The sequence below is a fragment of the Octodon degus genome, unplaced genomic scaffold, assembly GCF_000260255.1.
Source record: "Octodon degus isolate 3935 unplaced genomic scaffold, OctDeg1.0 scaffold00069, whole genome shotgun sequence".
NCBI lineage: Eukaryota > Metazoa > Chordata > Mammalia > Rodentia > Octodontidae > Octodon > Octodon degus.
In genome coordinates, this window is record NW_004524645.1 from 4,010,656 (window position 1) to 4,029,418 (window position 18,763).

The 18,763-nt window shown below is 42.8% G+C and overlaps 1 protein-coding gene across 2 annotated transcripts in view; it reads left to right on the plus strand.

Annotated features, from left to right (window-relative positions):
- Frmpd4 (FERM and PDZ domain containing 4) overlaps window positions 1–18,428 on the plus strand; it is a 283,401-nt gene extending 264,973 nt beyond the window's left edge. Inside the window, exons 10-16 of one of the 2 annotated variants that reach the window (XM_023719577.1) lie at window positions 1,284–1,410; window positions 3,619–3,708; window positions 4,281–4,463; window positions 6,775–6,913; window positions 12,857–13,921; window positions 14,278–15,579; window positions 17,000–17,699. In XM_023719577.1, the coding sequence (XP_023575345.1) occupies window positions 1,284–1,410; window positions 3,619–3,708; window positions 4,281–4,463; window positions 6,775–6,913; window positions 12,857–13,921; window positions 14,278–15,579; window positions 17,000–17,004 (2,911 nt within the window). In that variant the 3' untranslated portion in view covers window positions 17,005–17,699. Of the gene's footprint in view, window positions 1–1,283; window positions 1,411–3,618; window positions 3,709–4,280; window positions 4,464–6,774; window positions 6,914–12,856; window positions 13,922–14,277; window positions 15,580–16,999 lie in introns of both variants that reach the window. The other variant, XM_004635038.3, reaches the window with a different exon arrangement.
- The last annotated feature ends 335 nt before the right edge of the window (window positions 18,429–18,763 follow it).

Here is an 18,763-nt window from a genome sequence, read left to right on the forward strand (position 1 = left end):
TATGTATTTAGTACAAGGTCTCCAGTCTCACTACACAGATCAGACTCATAGTGATTTTCCTGTTTTCAGCTTCCCAGGTGCTGGGATTACAGGCATGCACCAGCACACCCAGTCTTATAATTTTGACCAGCAAAGAATTTGTAGTCTGGTTATAAAAAGAAGACATAAAGATTGAACAGTAGTTGCTTAAAATAATAATATAGGATTCAGGGTATAGATCAGTGGCAGAGCATTTACCTAGTGTGCATGAGGCCCTGGGCTCAGTCTCCAGTCCTACCATACCTACCTATATGCATGTATGCAAGCAAACATGAACAAAATGATACAAATAGAACGAAAAGGCCACCCATAAGGAGTGTGAAATAATGGATCAATACAAGCACAAGGTAAGGAGGAAGAAGAAAACATATGTGACTATAAAGTAGCACTTTTATCAAAGAACATGGATGGTCAAATGGGGCAAGATTGCATTCTTACCTTTCTTTAGAAAGGAGTTAGAGAAGAATAAATAACTAGAATATTCTTGAAGTTTCTACGATAGATTCCCTAAAATTCAAATGCAGTTTTCTTAGGAAAGAGTAATAGTCATTGCTGGGGAAATGGGCTCTTTGCAAAGATTTATTAACCATGGCTCATGTGTTGCTTTTGCTTCTTACATGTCCATTCCCATGAATGAGAGTCACATCACCCTGACAGTGGATGTAGTTGTGCGTCATGAGCCATCCTCCAATGAGAAATGTTAGTGGAGGGAGTTCGGCTGACATGAGTTGGCTGGGACAAAAGAAAACTGGGTGTTGCGAGTAGAATGACCATTGGTGGCAGAAAGGAGAGAGGAAATGGTTTAGGCATGTGAAGAAATTGCATTCATCCTTTTAAGCAAAAGAAAGAAGCAGGATGTAAGAAGACAAGGAAGTAAAAGCATGGGAATAAAGGGATGGAAAGAAATTGGGCTTGGAAATATAAACTTAGATAGGGGAATGTATTTAAGAGATTCAGAGGTGGGTTAACAAGGTGTTTCTTCTATTTCCTTTGGTTTCCTTATACTGTGTTAGAATTCTTTCTGGAGAGTGAAGAATGTGGGGATTTTTTATGCAGATACAGGTTCTACTGACCAAGTAGTATGTTTCTTGAATATAAATTAAAATTTGCTTCTCTTAGTGGGCACTTATCTCTATTCCCTGCTTGACCAAGAATTCATTTGTTCCAACAAACATCAGAGTGTCACTTTGTCTTAGGCAACTCATCACAAGAATGTGAAATTAGAGATCTGCTTTTTATTGCAGGAAAGAATGGGGATTAGAGACTTTTCTTCCCTCTGCTGTGCTGCAAAGCATGAAAGAGAAGAACATCAAGAAAGCACTTTCACACCTTGTCAAAGCAAATCAAAACTTGGTACCACCGGGTAAAAAGGTATCACATTTGCATCTTAATAGAAATTAGATTTTTAAAATGTTTAAAATTAGCCCGTGAATAAAATACTTAGCACCGTATCTTCAGAAGCAGTAACATGGTGTAACTTTTTAAGAACTATTAACATACGTCTAAGTCTAATAAAAAACAGGTATTCATTCTTGTGGGCACTTTTTTGTTTCTCACAAGCTGCAGACTCCTTGTCGTACTGGGTGGGTTCATTCGTGTGCCCCCTCAGGAGAATGCTGTGTGAGCCTGAGACCTTGTGATTAGATAGTAGAACTGCAAAATAATTCTACATTCCCCTCATATTCTTGCTTACCAGTTAGACTACCTCACATGCACTGCAGCCAGCAAGGGCCCCTGAAGGCCAGATGCCATGTTAATTAAAACAGGATTTCTGTACTGTGACACTGTGAACATTAGATAACAGATCGTTCTTTGATGGTGGTACTGGGGGCTCCCCTGGGAATGGAGCAGCCCCTCTGGTCTCTACCCACCAGAGGCTAGTCCCACCCTTCCTCTAATTATGACAAACAAAAATGTCTCCAGACATTGCCAAATGTTCCCTGGGGAACAAAATCACCCCAAGTGACAACTGTTAGATTAAATTCTACTTGGGGAAGGAAGATACAATTATTTCTGTCACTCATTATTAGTGTTAAAATTTTTGTTTTGGTTTTCATGAAGCACACAAAAAATACTTCAAAATATATGGTTGGTCAAAAAAGAAAGGCATAATTTAAATGTGACAAAAAGCAAAGGAGTTCAGTAACCAAAAAAGGAAGGAGCCTTACATTACTGGGCCAATCTAATGGGAAACAGCTTAAAGACAGAAGAATACTTTCCAAATGATATTGGCTATTATCTGGTTTCAAATCATATTTACTGGCTAGAGCACTTACTCCAATTCCTTCCTCACTTCATAACTTTTTAAAAATATATAATTGGGCTAAACCCACTCTCAGTCATGTACAGCTTACTTCCCGGTTTCGTGGGAGGACGCCTCCCCTCACAGTGAACATTCAGCTTTAGAAATAGAGCAGGCTGCCTTAGCTCAAGATGTTTTAAATTTCAATATGACTTACCCAAGGCTAGTTTCTGTTGATTGATTTGATGTGGTTTTTAGTAAGCCTGGCCCAATGGTCTGGTAGTAGTTTGGTAAGTAGTATAAGTCCTATCTTTCAGAATTCTATCATCTATCTATTTACCCATCTATCACTGTCCTCCTGTAAGATCACTTCTTCTAGTCAAGAATGCTAGTTGCTTACAACACAATTTGCAAAGTACTTTTTGAAAGAAGAAAGCTGAACAAATGGTACTAACAATTATGTAAAGGGCAGTCCCCTCAGGTCTGGTTAACAAATGAATTGGCAAGCCGTGAGTGATTGGAAAAGAAATTTTCAGTCATTAAAACTTAATGGTAATCTATGCCTTGTTGGAAAATTTCACCCTTAATCAATATTCCTGGCACATAGATATGAAACATGGACATGGTTTAATCAGATACCATTCTTTAAGTGATATGGGAGCCCATACTTTTATCTCTTAGCAAAGATTAATTTTGCCTAGATGAAATTTGATTTGTAATTCTTTCATGCAACTCAACAGATTCTCAGAGTCAAACTGAACAAAAAAACACAGGGACTCGCCATAGGTAGCAAGTTCTAACATTTCCATCGTGCTAGGGGCTCAGAACGTTCATTTCCCCTGGGAACTTGCAAAGGCTGGAAGCAACTTGAGAGAGATGTTGCAAAGGCCTGTTTAAAAGGTTTTGCATAGATTTCAGGGGTATATTCAAAGCAGCTCCCACACACTCCCATACAGGTGGACTCCGCATTGTGGGTGAATCCATGACCATCTCACATTTGTTCCTGCTTATACTCAGAAAGCACCACTCACTTCTTGAGTCTTCCCAATGGGCTGGTGTTTTCCTGACCCATTTGATCAGTTTGTTCTCCTTTATCCAGTTCCGTGACTCACAGATCCATACTCGTGAGTGCCACTTGCACTACCCCCCCATAGGTAAGCTATCAATCATAATGACCGGTGGCAGCCCATCATTGGGAAACGAAATATGGAGCCATTTCCTTGCCTTCCTAATGAAGAGTCTAATTCACACTCCACCTCCCCAGTACAAATTCGTCCTTCCACTTTCTCTTCATCGCCAGCTGGAGTCAACATTTGAGCTTTCCTTTCTCTCCTCAGCTCTCTGCTCTTCAAGCCAAGGTCCACTATCTCAAGTTCCTCAGTGACCTGAGACTCTATGGAGGCCGTGTGTTCAAGGCAACATTAGTGGTAATTTCTTTTTCTTGCTTTTCTTAGAAGCCTTAGAGTTCTTCTCTCCAGAGTATCTCAGTAGGGACTGGCTTGACCAAGCTGGTCCTGATGACCAAATCAAATCACCTGTGAATTTTTTTTCAGCCTCTGTTTTAGTCAGCTTTACCACAGCCTGAAAATATCTGATGAAAGATTAAGCTAGATGATGTGAAACACAGGTTGCCCTAGGAAAAGACATGTGGACAAACAAAAGAACCAGAGCATTCGAACAATGGCTGCCCTTTCAGTCACTGAGCTAGAAGTTGCTTTCATGCAAGAGAAGAGAAAGAGCCACAAACCTACTTTCTTGAAGTTTTTATTACTAATATATTGTATTATGGTGACATTTACTCTCTAAATTATTCATAATTTTTCAGAACCCCAATGTGGTTTTATATCTGGTTCTTCTAATTGGATGATTTGGTACAATGTTATGTAGAAATACTTTCTAAAGGAAATGTAATCTTAGAAAAACAGGTTCTCAGGCTCAACTTTGCATGGTGATTCACAAGTCCGGGCTTAAAAACACTTTGTCAACATCTCTTTCTCAGCAGGCAGAAAAACGCTCAGAAGTGACTCTTCTAGTTGGGCCCCGATATGGCATAAGCCATGTAATAAACACCAAAACCAACCTGGTGGCCCTTTTAGCTGACTTCAGCCATGTCAACAGGATTGAAATGTTTACCGAAGAGGAGAGTTTGGTGAGGGTAGAACTCCATGTGCTAGATGTGAAGGTAAGCCTTTTAAAGGTTCACATTTGCAGGCCTTTGTTTGAACAGCTCCTTGCTGCTCTCACTACTAGTATTTACAGAGCAGGGAAAAGTTAATGTGTGCAGTCTTGGGGATGTCATGCAGGGCAGGAAAAATCCAAGTGGCTCAGGCCAAATTCCTCACTGGATAGCTGTTGGAGCTGCGAACAAGGGGCTATGCTTCTCTGGATACAATTTCTTCGTCAGGAGAAAGCAAGCCACACCATTTTTAGGTCACTTCTGAGTTTAGAATACTGAGTCATAGAGAGTAGGGAGGATTCTTCCCAACTAACTTTCTAGAATCTGTGACTCACCCAGCGGGTGAGATTTTTTACCCCAACTTTCTTTAGATTTTCCAATCTCCTTCATTAGGTTGGGTCCATATGTGGTTATTTTTCAGGCAAATCTAGATATTTTACTTATTAACAATTGGTACTGACTAAATATCTGGCCCCTATGAATGTCATAGCTGTTCCATTTAAAACAACAATCTGAGATTATCCACAAAGAGCTAAGCGCAACTCCCAAATTAGAAATCGACAGAAATAGTGCAGATCCCCTCACCCCTGCTTCTTTTCTTAGTCAAGATGAGTCATTAGACTGGGGCTATGTTGATACATCTGATAATTTAATGGCAAAAAAGCAGACAGTGCTCTACAAAAGGGACATCATTAGGAAGAAGCAGTGCTCTGGTCAGAGAGGACCTAGCCCTGACTCTACTCCCACAAAGGTGGTGGGGGAGGAGTGCACAGGAGTAACTGAGACTGTGGGTAGGGGGTTTGGCAGAGCAAATCAGAACAGGATGAGATAGATGATGAAGCAAGAGACAGCGTGTGATTCAGTCACGTTGGCTGTGGCTTGTGGGATTTCATGGGCTGAATCCAGAGGACTACAGCTGACTTCAAGGAAAGCTCAAATGTGCACGTGGACTTGGCATGCCCATCCGAAGCGATGATCAAGGGTGCTGAGAGATATAGCGCTGTTGTGGGGAAAGGGTAGAAGAAAGCCTGAACTCAATGTAGCTGTGACCCTAATAGCCCTGATACCAGTGATAATTTGTCTTGAACAGAAATGTGTGATGAGACTCCTCCCCATGAGACCAATAGTGTCCTGCTTATTGAATATGAGGGGTGGTCGGAGGCCGAGGAAAGACTTCATCTAAAGTGGAAGGAAGGATAGTTTGGCAAGTAGTAAAGGGACTTTAGGCAGAAAGTTCTATGCCACCAGAGAGGGACTCCAAACCTGGCCAATGTCCCCTCCTGGAAGTGAAAGTAGAGACTGGTTGTCTCACCGTCTCTGCCCCTTTAAGTGTCTGATTTTTCCTGCTCACTTATCTCTCTGTCTCTCTGTGTTTCTCTATCTCTGTCTGTCTCTGTTTCTTGTGTGTGTGTCAATCTCTGTACTGTCTCTTTGTGTATGTGTGTGTCTCTGTCTGTCTGTCTGTCTGTCTCCCTCTCTGTTAATGACAGTGCACCCTTCAAAACTCATTGAGAAAAACTGTTTCACTAGTATTTCCTTCCCTGTATGCTCAAAATACATATCCAAAAATATAACTTCAGGGTTTCCAGAAGATTCTACCCCTTTTCCAACACTCAGCTCTAGTTTACTATCCTGAAAATTTATAGTTTCTTTTAGAAGCATCTCTTTGACACTTTTGATCCAATCTTAGAAAAATTTTCTGCTTGGTTTTTACTTCATTTTAAACTTAATTTTCCTGTGCTTTTTCACATTATGTGTTCACTCCTAGTAATGAAAATAACTCGTGACTTAACTTTTTAAAATGTTAACAGTATCATGACACAAACCAATGATTCTTTGCTCTTATTCTGGTCTGACTGGGAAGAGATCTAAAAGGCCCAGTCTTTTTAAGGCTCCTGTATGCTTCTCAATAAAGTACACTGGGCAAGTGCGTGGACCAGGGCTCGATCCCTGGTCCTGTATGCCATGTCGGCCCTGCCCCCAGGACATGCTGAGCCAGTGAACGAGTCTGGGTGTGATGGTACACGCCAGTAATCCCAGTGCTGGGGAGGCTGAAAACAGGAGGATCACTACTACTATGGCAGAGTAGCCTGAGTTGTATGGTGAGACACTGTACCAAATACATAAAATGAATAAATAAATAAATAAATAAAGTTCATTGTGCTTGCCCTGACTTTCCTTGCCATTTGTATTTCTGCACTGATATCTATGTTCAATAACTTTTTCGGTTGTGTTTCATAAGCTTATATGTAGCTTTTCACACTCAAGGGAGGCTTTTAAGAAAGAATAACTTTAACCACAACTTCTTTTTCTGCAGCCTATCACACTTCTGATGGAATCCTCTGATGCCATGAACCTGGCCTGCCTAACTGCAGGGTACTACAGGTTGCTTGTCGATTCCAGGAGGTCGATATTTAACATGGCCAACAAGAAAAATGCAGGCACCCAAGACACAGGTATTTTCTTTCTAAATGCATGAAGCACTGATCACTTCATTGCTATGACATCCAGACCTCACCTGACAATAATAAAAAATATGCTCCTTAAAAGGTTAAAATTATGCCTGTATAAACCTTAATATCCAAATGAAACAGAAAAGTCTTCAAAGACAGCTGATATTGTGTAATTGTGAAAAATGAATTTGCTTATTTCCTGTTTGGCATGTCACTTGGAAATGTCACCCACTTGCTTTTAAAGGCAGTGATTTTCCTATGTATGGCTGCAGTTGTGTTGTCTCACTATTACAGAGGACATACTAACTGAGGATGGAATGCCTGGCTAAAGATTATGAGATTATTGACCAAGGTTAATGATGTTAATGAGATTATTGACCAAGGGTCACCCATGTACCCTTGCTACTATTAGATCACTATTACCTAAGCAACTATACCTATAATCTTATTGGTTGATCATAATTTTGGCCCAGGTGGTACCTGCCTTATGATTGAGAGGTGGACTCACTGGCAACCCATTCAGAACCTCTCTTGTCTCTCAGGAGCTATCCCTATTCCCCCATTCCTGTTCTACATTCCTTTGCTCCAATAAACTTTCCTATTCTTTAAAAAAATTATGAGCTCCTTGCTGTAGGACTGTGCTTTCCTTAAGATGTCCTAGATCCAGATGGCTTGGAAGTCTCCTTTCTGAAGTCAGGCTTAATCAGGATTCTTAGGGTTTTACCAAGAGTAGGACGTGAGTACTATCCAGCACTTGCACTTGGGAGCTGTAAAAGGACTCTTCAGCCTAGGCAGCCATCTTGAATCCATAACGGGCCACTTGGCAGGACACAGGGCTACCCTCCCATCCCTGTGAGAACAGAAGGGATGCAGTTATTAAATTAATTTTCCTTCAGGACTATTGTTTTACATTTGTTTTAGGACTTTTTCAATATTTGATCATTTTCCTCCATCTACAGCTAGATGTTCTAGTAAGTATGGCTGACACCCCCGTTCAAAGAAAAGCCATTGTCCCATGAACAGGTTCTAATCAGAGGTTCTATAATTGCAATTCTTTGAGAAGAAAGGAAATTCTTAAGGATAAATTCACCATTGTTGAGAGAAAGGGGGAGGATGGAAAAGAAGGAAGGAAATCTCTCATTTTTAAAGTGAAAGAAAGCATAAATCTTTATTCTATACATATATTGTAATACACAGATGCACGCAGACTCATAAAGAGTTTATAATGGTGGCTGGTTAAGTGAGAGCAATTGTAGTCACAGAAAAAAAAGGGATGACAAACTGACAGCGTGAGAGAGATAGACAGACACAGACAAAGACATAGAGCTTGAGAGGGCGAAAGCTAGAAGGCAGCTTTGACCTTCCAGTTGGATAAACGTAAGATTTCAATCCAGCCCCTCCTTCCAGGTGGTTGGCGTTTTAAATTTCCTAAACTTGCATTTCTCCATTAGTATGAGAGACTGAAGGCTTAGTTTCCAGAGTAGGGATTACAAACAAATATATGTACAGCAGCTAAAATGGTGCTCAGTACTTCTGTTAATAGTTGACAGTGAAAAACACTGGTGGGAAAAATTGAGAATGAAAGTACTAGAAATACAGAAGGAGGAGAAAAGCAGAACGGGAGGCAAGAAATTCCCTGAGGGATGCAAATGATTGAAGATAATTAGAGACCAGGAAGGAACAAAGAGGAGATGGCAAGTATGCGCAGGGTTTGGAGGGGAACACTTTTATTACTGCATGTTTTCATTGAGACAGGAGATTGAGAGCAATTCAGCCGTGACCTTTGCAGTTCCAGAGAACAGTGCAGCAATTTAACACAATCCTTTCACATTGGAAAACCAGGTTTGGGCTTTTTATTTTCAAATCTTCAAGTTTATTTTGAAAATAAAACCTTTTCCCCATGGGCTGCTCAAATTGAACCAGTACAAGAAGAAAAGTGAACCTACCATCCTAAAATGCTTACAGTAATAAGGGTCTCAGTTCTGTCTAATTTGTAGTGACTGACAATATAATATGTAGCAAAACTGAGACGCAAACCTTAGTTACAAACGAGCGTTAGCACTGTGAGGACTGAGCCTCTCAGTTATCCCAGTACCATAGCAAGCACGAGGTGAGGGCACAGGCTGGGCAGGGAGAGATAGCGCACAGCCCAGAGAGACACTGGAGACCTCAGCTGAGCAGCCATTTGAATCTAGCTTCCTGTAACGGCTACACACACTCTCTTCTTTAGAAACTGCCAGAATATCTCCTGAGACATAAGAAATGTCAAAAGTAAAGTCCTCTTAGTCCAGTTTGTCCCTTGTCCACTGGAGTCTGAGCCACAGAACAGATCTTGTTTTCGTACTCCAGACCCTTCCACATCCCCAGAATTGTTCGAAGACGCCAAACCAGCATATTCTCTTCGAAGGAAATCAAACTTGAGCACATATTCTCTTCTCATCTCCAACTGAGACCCAACTTAGTCAAAATCTTTAATAATGAACTGTAAACCTCTACTGTTTCCCCTCTATCTTGAAATTTGGACTTCAAACACTTTCAAAACTTCTGATACCTTGTATCTCTAGATCTCTGAGCTTTAGGAAGGGTCTGGATAAGTATCATTAACTTGGGGCTGGCAAGATAGCTCAGCAGACTAAAGTGCCTGCTTAGGCAAGCTTAGACAAGTACAGGGACTGCAGTTTGATTCCCGGTACCACATGCTGTGCCAGCCCTAACCCGGGTGGGCTGAGCCAGCAACAGAGTCTGAGCGTAGTGGTGCACGCCTGTAATCCCAGCACTGGGGAGGCTGAAAACAGGAGGATCACCAGGAGTCCAAGCTGCATAGTGAGACACTGTAGCAATCATAGATAGATAGATAGATAGATAGATAGATAGATAGATAGATAGATAGATAGATATAGATATAGATATTGTACTTGTAGCCTCCCAGCCTATTCAGTTTTCTGACTGTTAAAAGCCAGGAGTTGACAAAGCTAATGAGCTGAATTTTATTCTTATTCATAAGGTTTTCTTGCCATTTATAAGGTCTTATTCATAAGTGTAAGGATCCGTGGGTCTCAGTGTGATCCATTCTACCCAGGGGAGAAATGGTGGCAGGAATGAGGAAAAGATAGACAAGAAGACAAGAGCTGGGTTAGGTGGTGATTCGTCTGCTTGGTTGGTGAGACCCCCTGAGCAACAATATGGATATTTATTTATACCATTGCAAAGTTAGTAACACATGACACAAGGTTGCCTAGTGACGAATAGCCCACCATGTCCAGGCAGGATGGTTTTCTCAAGACTGAGGTAGCTTGACTGTTTTAGGCAATGAGGCCTCATCCTGCCCTCCCACATAGGATCAATTTCAGCTTCAGCGGCTCTCAGCAATGAGATCTTCAACCATACTCATTGGACTCCTTTCCTGGACCTGCTGTACCAAATCACCACAAACTTGGAAGCTTAAAATAATAGAAAAATAAATTCTCTCCCAATTCTCAAGGCCAAAAGTCCAAAGTCAAGATGCACACAGGGATGTGCTCCCTCCTAAGAATCTACAGGGAAGTTCTTCCTTGCCTGTTCCTGCTGTTGGGTGCTGTCAGCACTCCTGGAGGCTATATGACCCCAGCCTTCGCTTCCATCAGCACATGGCCTTTGCTTTGTCTCTGTGGGCTAACATGTCCTTCTACCTTTCTCTTGCCATTGGATTTAAAGCCTGCACAGATCATTTAGGGTAATCTCATCTCAAGATCCATAACTTAATTAAATCTACAATTTTTTTGCCAAATAGAATCACATCTCCAATAAGAGCAAATTCACAGAGGAGATGCATCTTTTGAGAGCTACCATCTAACCCACACAGCCATTTGTTTGGATCATCTATGGCAACTATGGAGCCACTGAAGCTGAAATTGATCCTATGTGGGAGGGCGGGATGAGGCCTTATTACCTTTATAGTCATGCTACCTCAGTCTTGAGAAAGACATCCTGCCTGGACATGGTGGGCCATTAGTCGCTAGGCAACCTTGTGTCATGTGTTACTAACTTTGCAAAGGTATAAATGAACATCCATATTGTTGCTTGGGGGTCATCTTGCCAACCATTGGATCATCTATGGCAACTTTCATGTTCTAACAGCAGAGTTGAATTGTCACTCTACTAAACAAAAACTTAAGCCTAAGCCTCATAAAACCTAAACCATTAATTAGCTGGCCTACTCATTATATATCAGTATATATCAGGGACTTTTTTTTTTTTGGTGGTATGGGGATCGAACTGGGGACCTTGCATTTGCTAGGCAGGCACTTATGCCTTATGCTGCTGAGCTATAGCCCCAGCCCTGGCCCTCTAATTACAAAAATGTCTCTCCACCCCAATCTAAACCTAAGCCCTGTTACAATACAACTCTGTGGAATCACGTTCCATCCTGGAATGAATCCTCCTCTTCCCTAGCCAATACACACACAGAGCTCATCATAACTTAAATTTTTGTTTGTAGCAAAACAATGCTGAACCCCATAGAGTATATGGAATATATAAGGTTAGATGTAAATATGATTGGTGTGTAACTCAGTGTTTTAAAAATTATGTCATGTACTTGCTCTTTGTGAAAATATATGTGTTTTGTAAAAAGTCTGTCACATAATTTGTGGGGAGAAAAGCTCACTTTGGAAAAGCTGATTTCCTTTTCTATGTCTTGTACATCTGATGTCAGTATTACTCCAACTTGTGCCAGGGGGCAATTTGAGGGAACAGATGGAAAAACGGTAGGGCCCTAAATTTTCCTCAGAATGTTGTCTCCCGAATCTACAAAGCAATATTGACAGAATGACCCAGTTCTGTGCTTGTTAAATATCAGAGCAAATCTCCACATGAAAATTCCATCTGAAAAGAAGAACAAACAAAACAATAGTATTTAAATTAGGACTGTGCACTTTTCATTCCTGAGGAACATCAAACAAATCTTTATTAGTTCATATGATGCACACATAAATTTGAAATTAGGAAAAAATTGCAATTAATCTAAATATTAAGTATACCAAGAAATAACAGAGACATATATTACCTGTGACTATTCCTCCTTATATATCATATACACACATGCACATACATATGGGTAGGCATCCTGACATTTGTACGTGAGTAGATTACACTCACCTGGATATAAATAGGCTGAGAATAGAGGAACAATATTTATTTTACTTTCCTAAGAAATGTGGTAGAAGTATGAGCACCCTTGACCTTCTCATAGCTCAATGAAGAAAAGTTCAACATCTTCCTCCACTGAGAAAGGAGTGTTAGATCTCACTTGAAAAGAAAAGAGCAATTTGTTTTCTGGAGTAACAGCCCATTGAAATATCACCTTTAAAGGTTGTAAAAAGGCATGCTGTATATTTACATTCATAGATATAAATGAAGTCTTCTAATAATAGAACCAAGGGTCAAAGGGAATTAAGCTGCAATCCCCTACTCCCTGATGATATTATATTTGATCAAATAGCCATTATATTTTATGCAATACCCACCTTGTTAAGAGCAGTTTTTCTAACCAAGGAGCTACATCAACTGCTACCATGTAGGAAAATCAAATAATTGTATTTACATAAGTGATGTTAGGGCCAGCCAGATAGCTTGGCGGACTAAAGTACTTGCTTAGACAGATGCAGGGACCGGGGTTCAATTCCCAGCCTGCCATGACAGCCCCGACCCCAGGGCATGCTGAGACAGTGATTGAGACTGGGTCAGGTGGCACGCACCTGTAATCAGTGCTTAGGAGGCTGAAAACAGGAAGAACACTACTAGTCCAATCTGTGTAGTGAGACCCGGTAGGCCCTCTACTAAAAATACAAAAAGATTTTTTAAAAAGTGATGCTACGAGGCATTAAATTAAGAAACACAGACAAGTCTCCCATGTTCCTGAAACTATGCGTTCCAGTAATGTATCTGTGCATGCTTCTTTCTCTTTAGGAACTGAAAACAAAGGAAAGCATAGTGTCCTTGGCCCAGACTGGAACTGCATGCCCCAGATGACCACCTTCATTGGCGAGGGGGAGCAGGAAGCCCAGATAACATACATAGATTCAAAACAGAAGACAGTGGATATCTCAGACAGCACTATGTGTCCCAAAGAGCACCGGCACTTGTATATGGACACTACCTATAATTCGGATGGGCTGAACCAGCAGCTGACCCAGTCTGGGAATGCTGCCTGTGAGGCAGACTATAGAAGTCTAGCCCAGCGGTCCTTGTTGACCCTCTCAGGACCAGAAACTCTGAAGAAAGCACAGGAATCTCCACGAGGAGCTAAAGTGTCCTTTATTTTTGGAGATCTTGCCTTGGATGATGGTATGAGTCCCCCCACGCTCGGATACGAAAGACTATTGGATGAGAATCCAGAAGTGCTGGCAAAGCAGAGGAACCTGTACATCAGCAGTGCCAATGACATGAAGAATCTGGATCTCACTCCAGACACTGAGAGCATCCAGTTTGTGGCAAATTCTGTGTACGCCAACATAGGTGATGTGAAGAACTTCGAGGCCCCCGAGGGGATAGAGGAGCCCCTCTTACATGACATCTGTTATGCAGAAAACACTGATGATGCGGAGGAGGAGGATGAGGTGAGCTGTGAGGAGGACCTTGTGGTGAGCGAAATGAGCCAGCCAGCTCTCCTTGACTTGTCCGGCTCAAGCGATGACATCATTGACCTGACCTCCCTACCCCCTCCGGAAGGGGACGACAATGAGGATGACTTCCTGCTACGGTCCTTGAACATGGCCATCGCTGCCCCACCCCCTGGCTTCAGGGACAGTTCAGATGAGGAGGACACTCAGAGCCAGGCCACTGCCTTCCATGAAGACAAGGAACAAGGAGGCAGCACACCAAGCGACGAGATCCCTGTGTCCCTCATTGATGCTGTGCCCACCAGTGCGGAGGGCAAGTGTGAGAAGGGGCTAGACAATGCTGTCGTCTCCACGCTAGAAGCTCTAGAGGCTCTGTCCGTGTCAGAAGAGCAGCAGACCAGTGACAATTCAGGTTCTTTCACGATTGTTACGTTTATTCACTGATAGCCATGTCATTCCATCTTTGCAACCCATTTGTCCCTGGAGTCCTGTTCTGTGATGCTCTCCATTTCACGCATGCCCATTTCATAAATGTGCTGAACTACCATCATGCATTTTGTGTTTTTTATTTCTTTTGTTATTTTTTAACATATGGTACATCTCCCTCCCTCATTTCTGGAACAACCGTGCAATAAGCCCAGAGTCCTTACTGCAAAGGGAAAACTTGGGTTTTTTTGTTTTGTTTTAATACTGAGCCCCATTTCCTTACATTTCTCCAAGTGCCTCTGATATATCCATTAATTGCTTCTTGTTTTTTACGGCATGCAGGTGTAGCCATCTTGCGAGCTTATAGTCCTGAGTCCTCCTCAGACTCGGGCAATGAAACTAACTCCTCTGAAATGACTGAGAGTTCTGAACTGGCCACAGCCCAAAAGCAGTCAGAAAGCCTGTCCCGCATGCTCTTGGCCACTCATGAAGGCTACCACCCTCTTGCAGAAGAGCAGACAGAGTTCCCCACCTCCAAAGCCCCCTCAGGGGCCTTGCCACCGAAGTCCTCATCCCATGGCCTGGCTGCTCGCCCTGCACCCGACCTCCCACCCAAAGTTGTGCCTTCCAAGCAGATGCTTCACTCAGATCACATGGAAATGGAGCCAGAAACCATGGAGACCAAGTCGGTCACTGACTATTTTAGCAAAGTGCACATGGGGCCGGTGGCATACTCCTGCACCAGCAAAAGGAAAAGCAAGCTGGCCGAGGGGGAAGGGAAAGCTGCCTCAGGTGGGAATGGCCCCATCCCGGGAAAAAAACAGCAAGGAACCAAAACAACAGAGATGGAGGAAGAGCCCAAAGGGAAATTTGGTACTGTGTCTTCGAGGGACAGTCAGCAGCACCTTAGCACATTTAATCTGGAGAGAACTGCCTTTCGTAAGGACAGCCAAAGATGGTATGTGGCCAGTGAAGGTGGGGTGGCGGAGAAAAGTGGCTTGGAGACAGCAAATGGGAAAGGCTTTCCTAGACCTCCTGGGCTCGGGACCAGAGAGACTGAAGGGCAGGAGGAAGGGGCTCTAGACGTAGAAGCTGGCGATGTTTCAGGACTCAGCCAAGGGGACCGTTTCTTAACAGACGTGGCCTGCATGTCTTCAGCCAAAGACCTAGACAACCCCGAGGACACTGACTTGCCCACTTGTGATCATGGCTCCAAGCTTCCAGAGGCGGAAGAGAGTGTGGCCCGCCTTTGTGACTACCACTTGGCCAAGCGGATGTCATCATTGCAGAGCGAGGGCCATTTTTCTCTACAGAGCTCTCAAGGCTCTTCAGTGGACACAGGCTGCGTCCCAGGCAGCAGCAGCAGTGCCTGTGCCACTCCTGTAGAGTCACCCCTCTGCCCCTCTATGGGGAAGCACTTGATTCCAGATGGTTCCGGGAAAGGTGTGAGTTATATTCCTTCAGAGGAGAGAGCCACAGGCCTCCCCAGCCATGGAACCACCTTTAAGGAACTGCACCCACAGACGGAAGGGATGTGTCCACGGATGACAGTGCCAGCTCTGCACACAGCCATTAATGCCGACCCCCTGTTTGGCACTTTGAGAGATGGTTGCCATCGGCTCCCCAAGATTAAGGAAACCACAGGTACAGCAATGATAGATTTAGCTCTTTGCATTTCACACCAGGAACATGAATTCACAACAAATCTCAACACCTAAAGTGCAGAAGAGAAGTAAACAGTGAGGGATAAAAAGGCCACCAAAATTTAGTAGCAATTGCTGATCAGGCCCTGAGGTTAAATAGTGAAGTTTCTAGGTCTGCAGCAATGTTGAAAATGTCATTTGCTCTTTGTAATCTTGCTCTGCTCTTGCTTTTAGAATCTGATAGAGTAATCATTTTTATTCTAAATTCTAAAGGCAGTCCTTTAGCAGGGCCTGGTGGTACTTTTAGTTAGAAGGTGGTATGGCTTAGGGTCAAACAGTAGTTTTTCTTCCCAAGATATGTCCTTTGTAGTTTTGGTAGCTGGTTGTTGAGAGGTAGGAGAGGCTAATAGAGCACAGTACTCATCGCAGGGACCCTGGAGGGGCTGGAAGAGAGCGCTTGCCCTTCAGCAGTCTCACAGATTCTGCCCTTCTCTGATTGACTCCTGTAAAGAATATCCTTATGTGTCTGGCATACCTCTATGTCATGAAGGTGCCAGAGCTGTGCGTGATTAGCTGCCACACTCCCCCAAAACAATGAAACCTACACACAGGTAGAAACAAGAACTCAGCCCCTTCCTATACCTGTTGCCACAGTGCAAAGACCCCCTGAACATATGTCCCTCTCACCCATCCACCACACAGCCCATCACATGCAATCAATCAATACTCCTTCATGGTTTCCTGTTTCAGATCTTAGGAGTGTCTTTTCTGTACAGGTGAATGAATGTTAATAAGATCTTATATTGGTTAATTTCCATGTCTGCCTTTTCAAAACTCTTAAAATCTCAAATGTTTTCTACTTTCCCACAACTCGCCATTGGTGTTGCCTGCCTTGGGAAAGCAATCTATGAACTCTGACCTAACTTATCACCCAACTGCATCTTTCCTCTTGAAATTAATTAAATCCTTTATTAACCAAATTAGTCCACTTCTTTTTAAAGATAGCAATGTGAGGGTTAGCCTAACTCCCTTGAATGAAACTTAAATATCTTTAACATGTTTGAAAAATGCATACATAGCATACATGTTTTCTGAGTATGTGTCTAAACTTTGGTGATTAAATACTGGGAACAAGACAATTCATTGTCTACCTCAAAAAACATTTGCAATTTCTAGATGATCCCATGTGAATAAGTACCACGGTTCCAGAAATAACAGATTCTCGTATTTCTTGTCCTTCATTGAGATGGAAATCTGATATGAGCTGTCAGGAGGCAGCCTTTGGAAACCAGGGTGTCCCTGACATATGGCAGCTCTTCTACACTGTGTCTTTGAGAAATGACAGGCATCACTTAGAGATGTCGTGAAATGGCCACCCAGGTGATGCTTAATGAATCTCTCTGTTTTTCTACTACCCCTAGTGTAGCTTTGACAGAGCCTGGGAAGGAGAGACGAGGAGGAATGCCTTCAGCTTGGTCTCAATATCCTGAAGCCGATCCCATTCTGCTACCATCAAACATTCACTCGGAATCAAAGGTGCCAATTCCAAATCAAGACCCTAATGATTTCTCCCAAGCAAACCAGGCATATGGAGAGGCTGTGAGCTGGCGGCCACCAGATCTCGGAGGAGGGAGCCTCAGGACACCTCCCAGCCAGAGAGTTCTCAGACATAGCTGCAGTGTCCTCTCAGGATCCGTAGGTTTGGAGACCTTCCAAGATAGAACCAAGGGTGCAGTCAGCTTGAAGTGTCCAGATATCACAGAAGCACAGGAAGCCACTTGGGAGAGGCATGCGGAACTACCCCTGGGGAAGAAACTCACCAAGAGTGTTTCCCAAAGCTCCATGAACTTTAGTTCTGAGGGGAAGCTTCACAAAAGGTCCCCAGTGGCTCATAAAGACTCAAAGCTCTATAGGACATTACCCTTGAGGAAGCCAGAGGGTAGTAATTGGAGGTGCCGAGGACCTTTTAGCTACTGCTTCCTGAACCGAGGGCAGGATGAAGATGGTGATGAGGATGAAGAAGAGGGACAGGCCGCTCTCCAGGTCTCTTGCCTGTATCGGCCACAGATGACTCAAGCCATGCCACAACCAACTAGCCCATCACTGGCTGTTGGGATTCAGAAGCAGGGAATAGAGCTATCCAGAGGGTCACTGCTGAAGGTCTGGGAAGAAGACCTGAATGGCCCAGATGACTTGGACTTCAGCAATCTGGCTTTTGATGCCCGGATTGCAAGAATAAATATCCTAAAGGAGAGCACATATGTAATGCCTGATGGGTTCCTTGAAGCCCAGAACCATGCCAACGAGCTGCTCTGCCTCATCAGAGCAACCAAGGGGAAGAGAGAGGAGTTCCGCCCTGAAGCATATGACCTTACACTTTCGCAGTACAAGCAGCTGTTATCCATTGAGTCCAGACAGTTGGGAAGTGCCTGTAGGAAGATGGCGCTGGCCGAGAAAAGCCCAGAGGAGATGCTCCTGGCTATGACCTCCAGCTTCCAAGTGCTCTGTTGCCTAACAGAAGCTTGCATGAGACTAGTGAAAGTTGTGAACTCAGAAACACAGCGGCAGGAAATCGTAGCGAAGATTGACCAAGTGGTCATTAACTACATTTGTCTCCTGAAAGCTGCTGAGGCAGCCACTGGGAAGACCACTGGGGAGTCTAATGCTGGAATCTTGACGCGACATTCAACCACCATGGCCGCTCTTGTAAGCACACTAACACGTTCTCTCAAGATGCTTTTAAATAAATAAATAAATCTGAAAAGTCACATCATAATCTACCTTTGCAAAGCCATACATGAACTTTTATTTACTTTCTGTGTACGATGAACAGATGTCTCCTTTCTTCTCTCTGTATATTTTGTTATTTTATATAAAATAGGAGATAAAAGTTACATTGATGAAATGTTGAAATGTCCTAATCAGATGTATTCTCTTTATATTATACATATATATATATATATACATGTAAAAGAAATATACCAGAAAGTGATGGCACTTGGCTATTTTTCATATAGTCAAAACTTCAAGTATATGATGTGAAATTTTAAATTTTACTGTGCTAGAGCAAAACAATCAATCTTATCCCCTCTCCTTCCAAGCAGATACTTGGAGACCATACCATTCATATTTAGAAGTAAAATCCAAAAGAAAAAATAGAAAAAAATCATCATGTATATAAAACA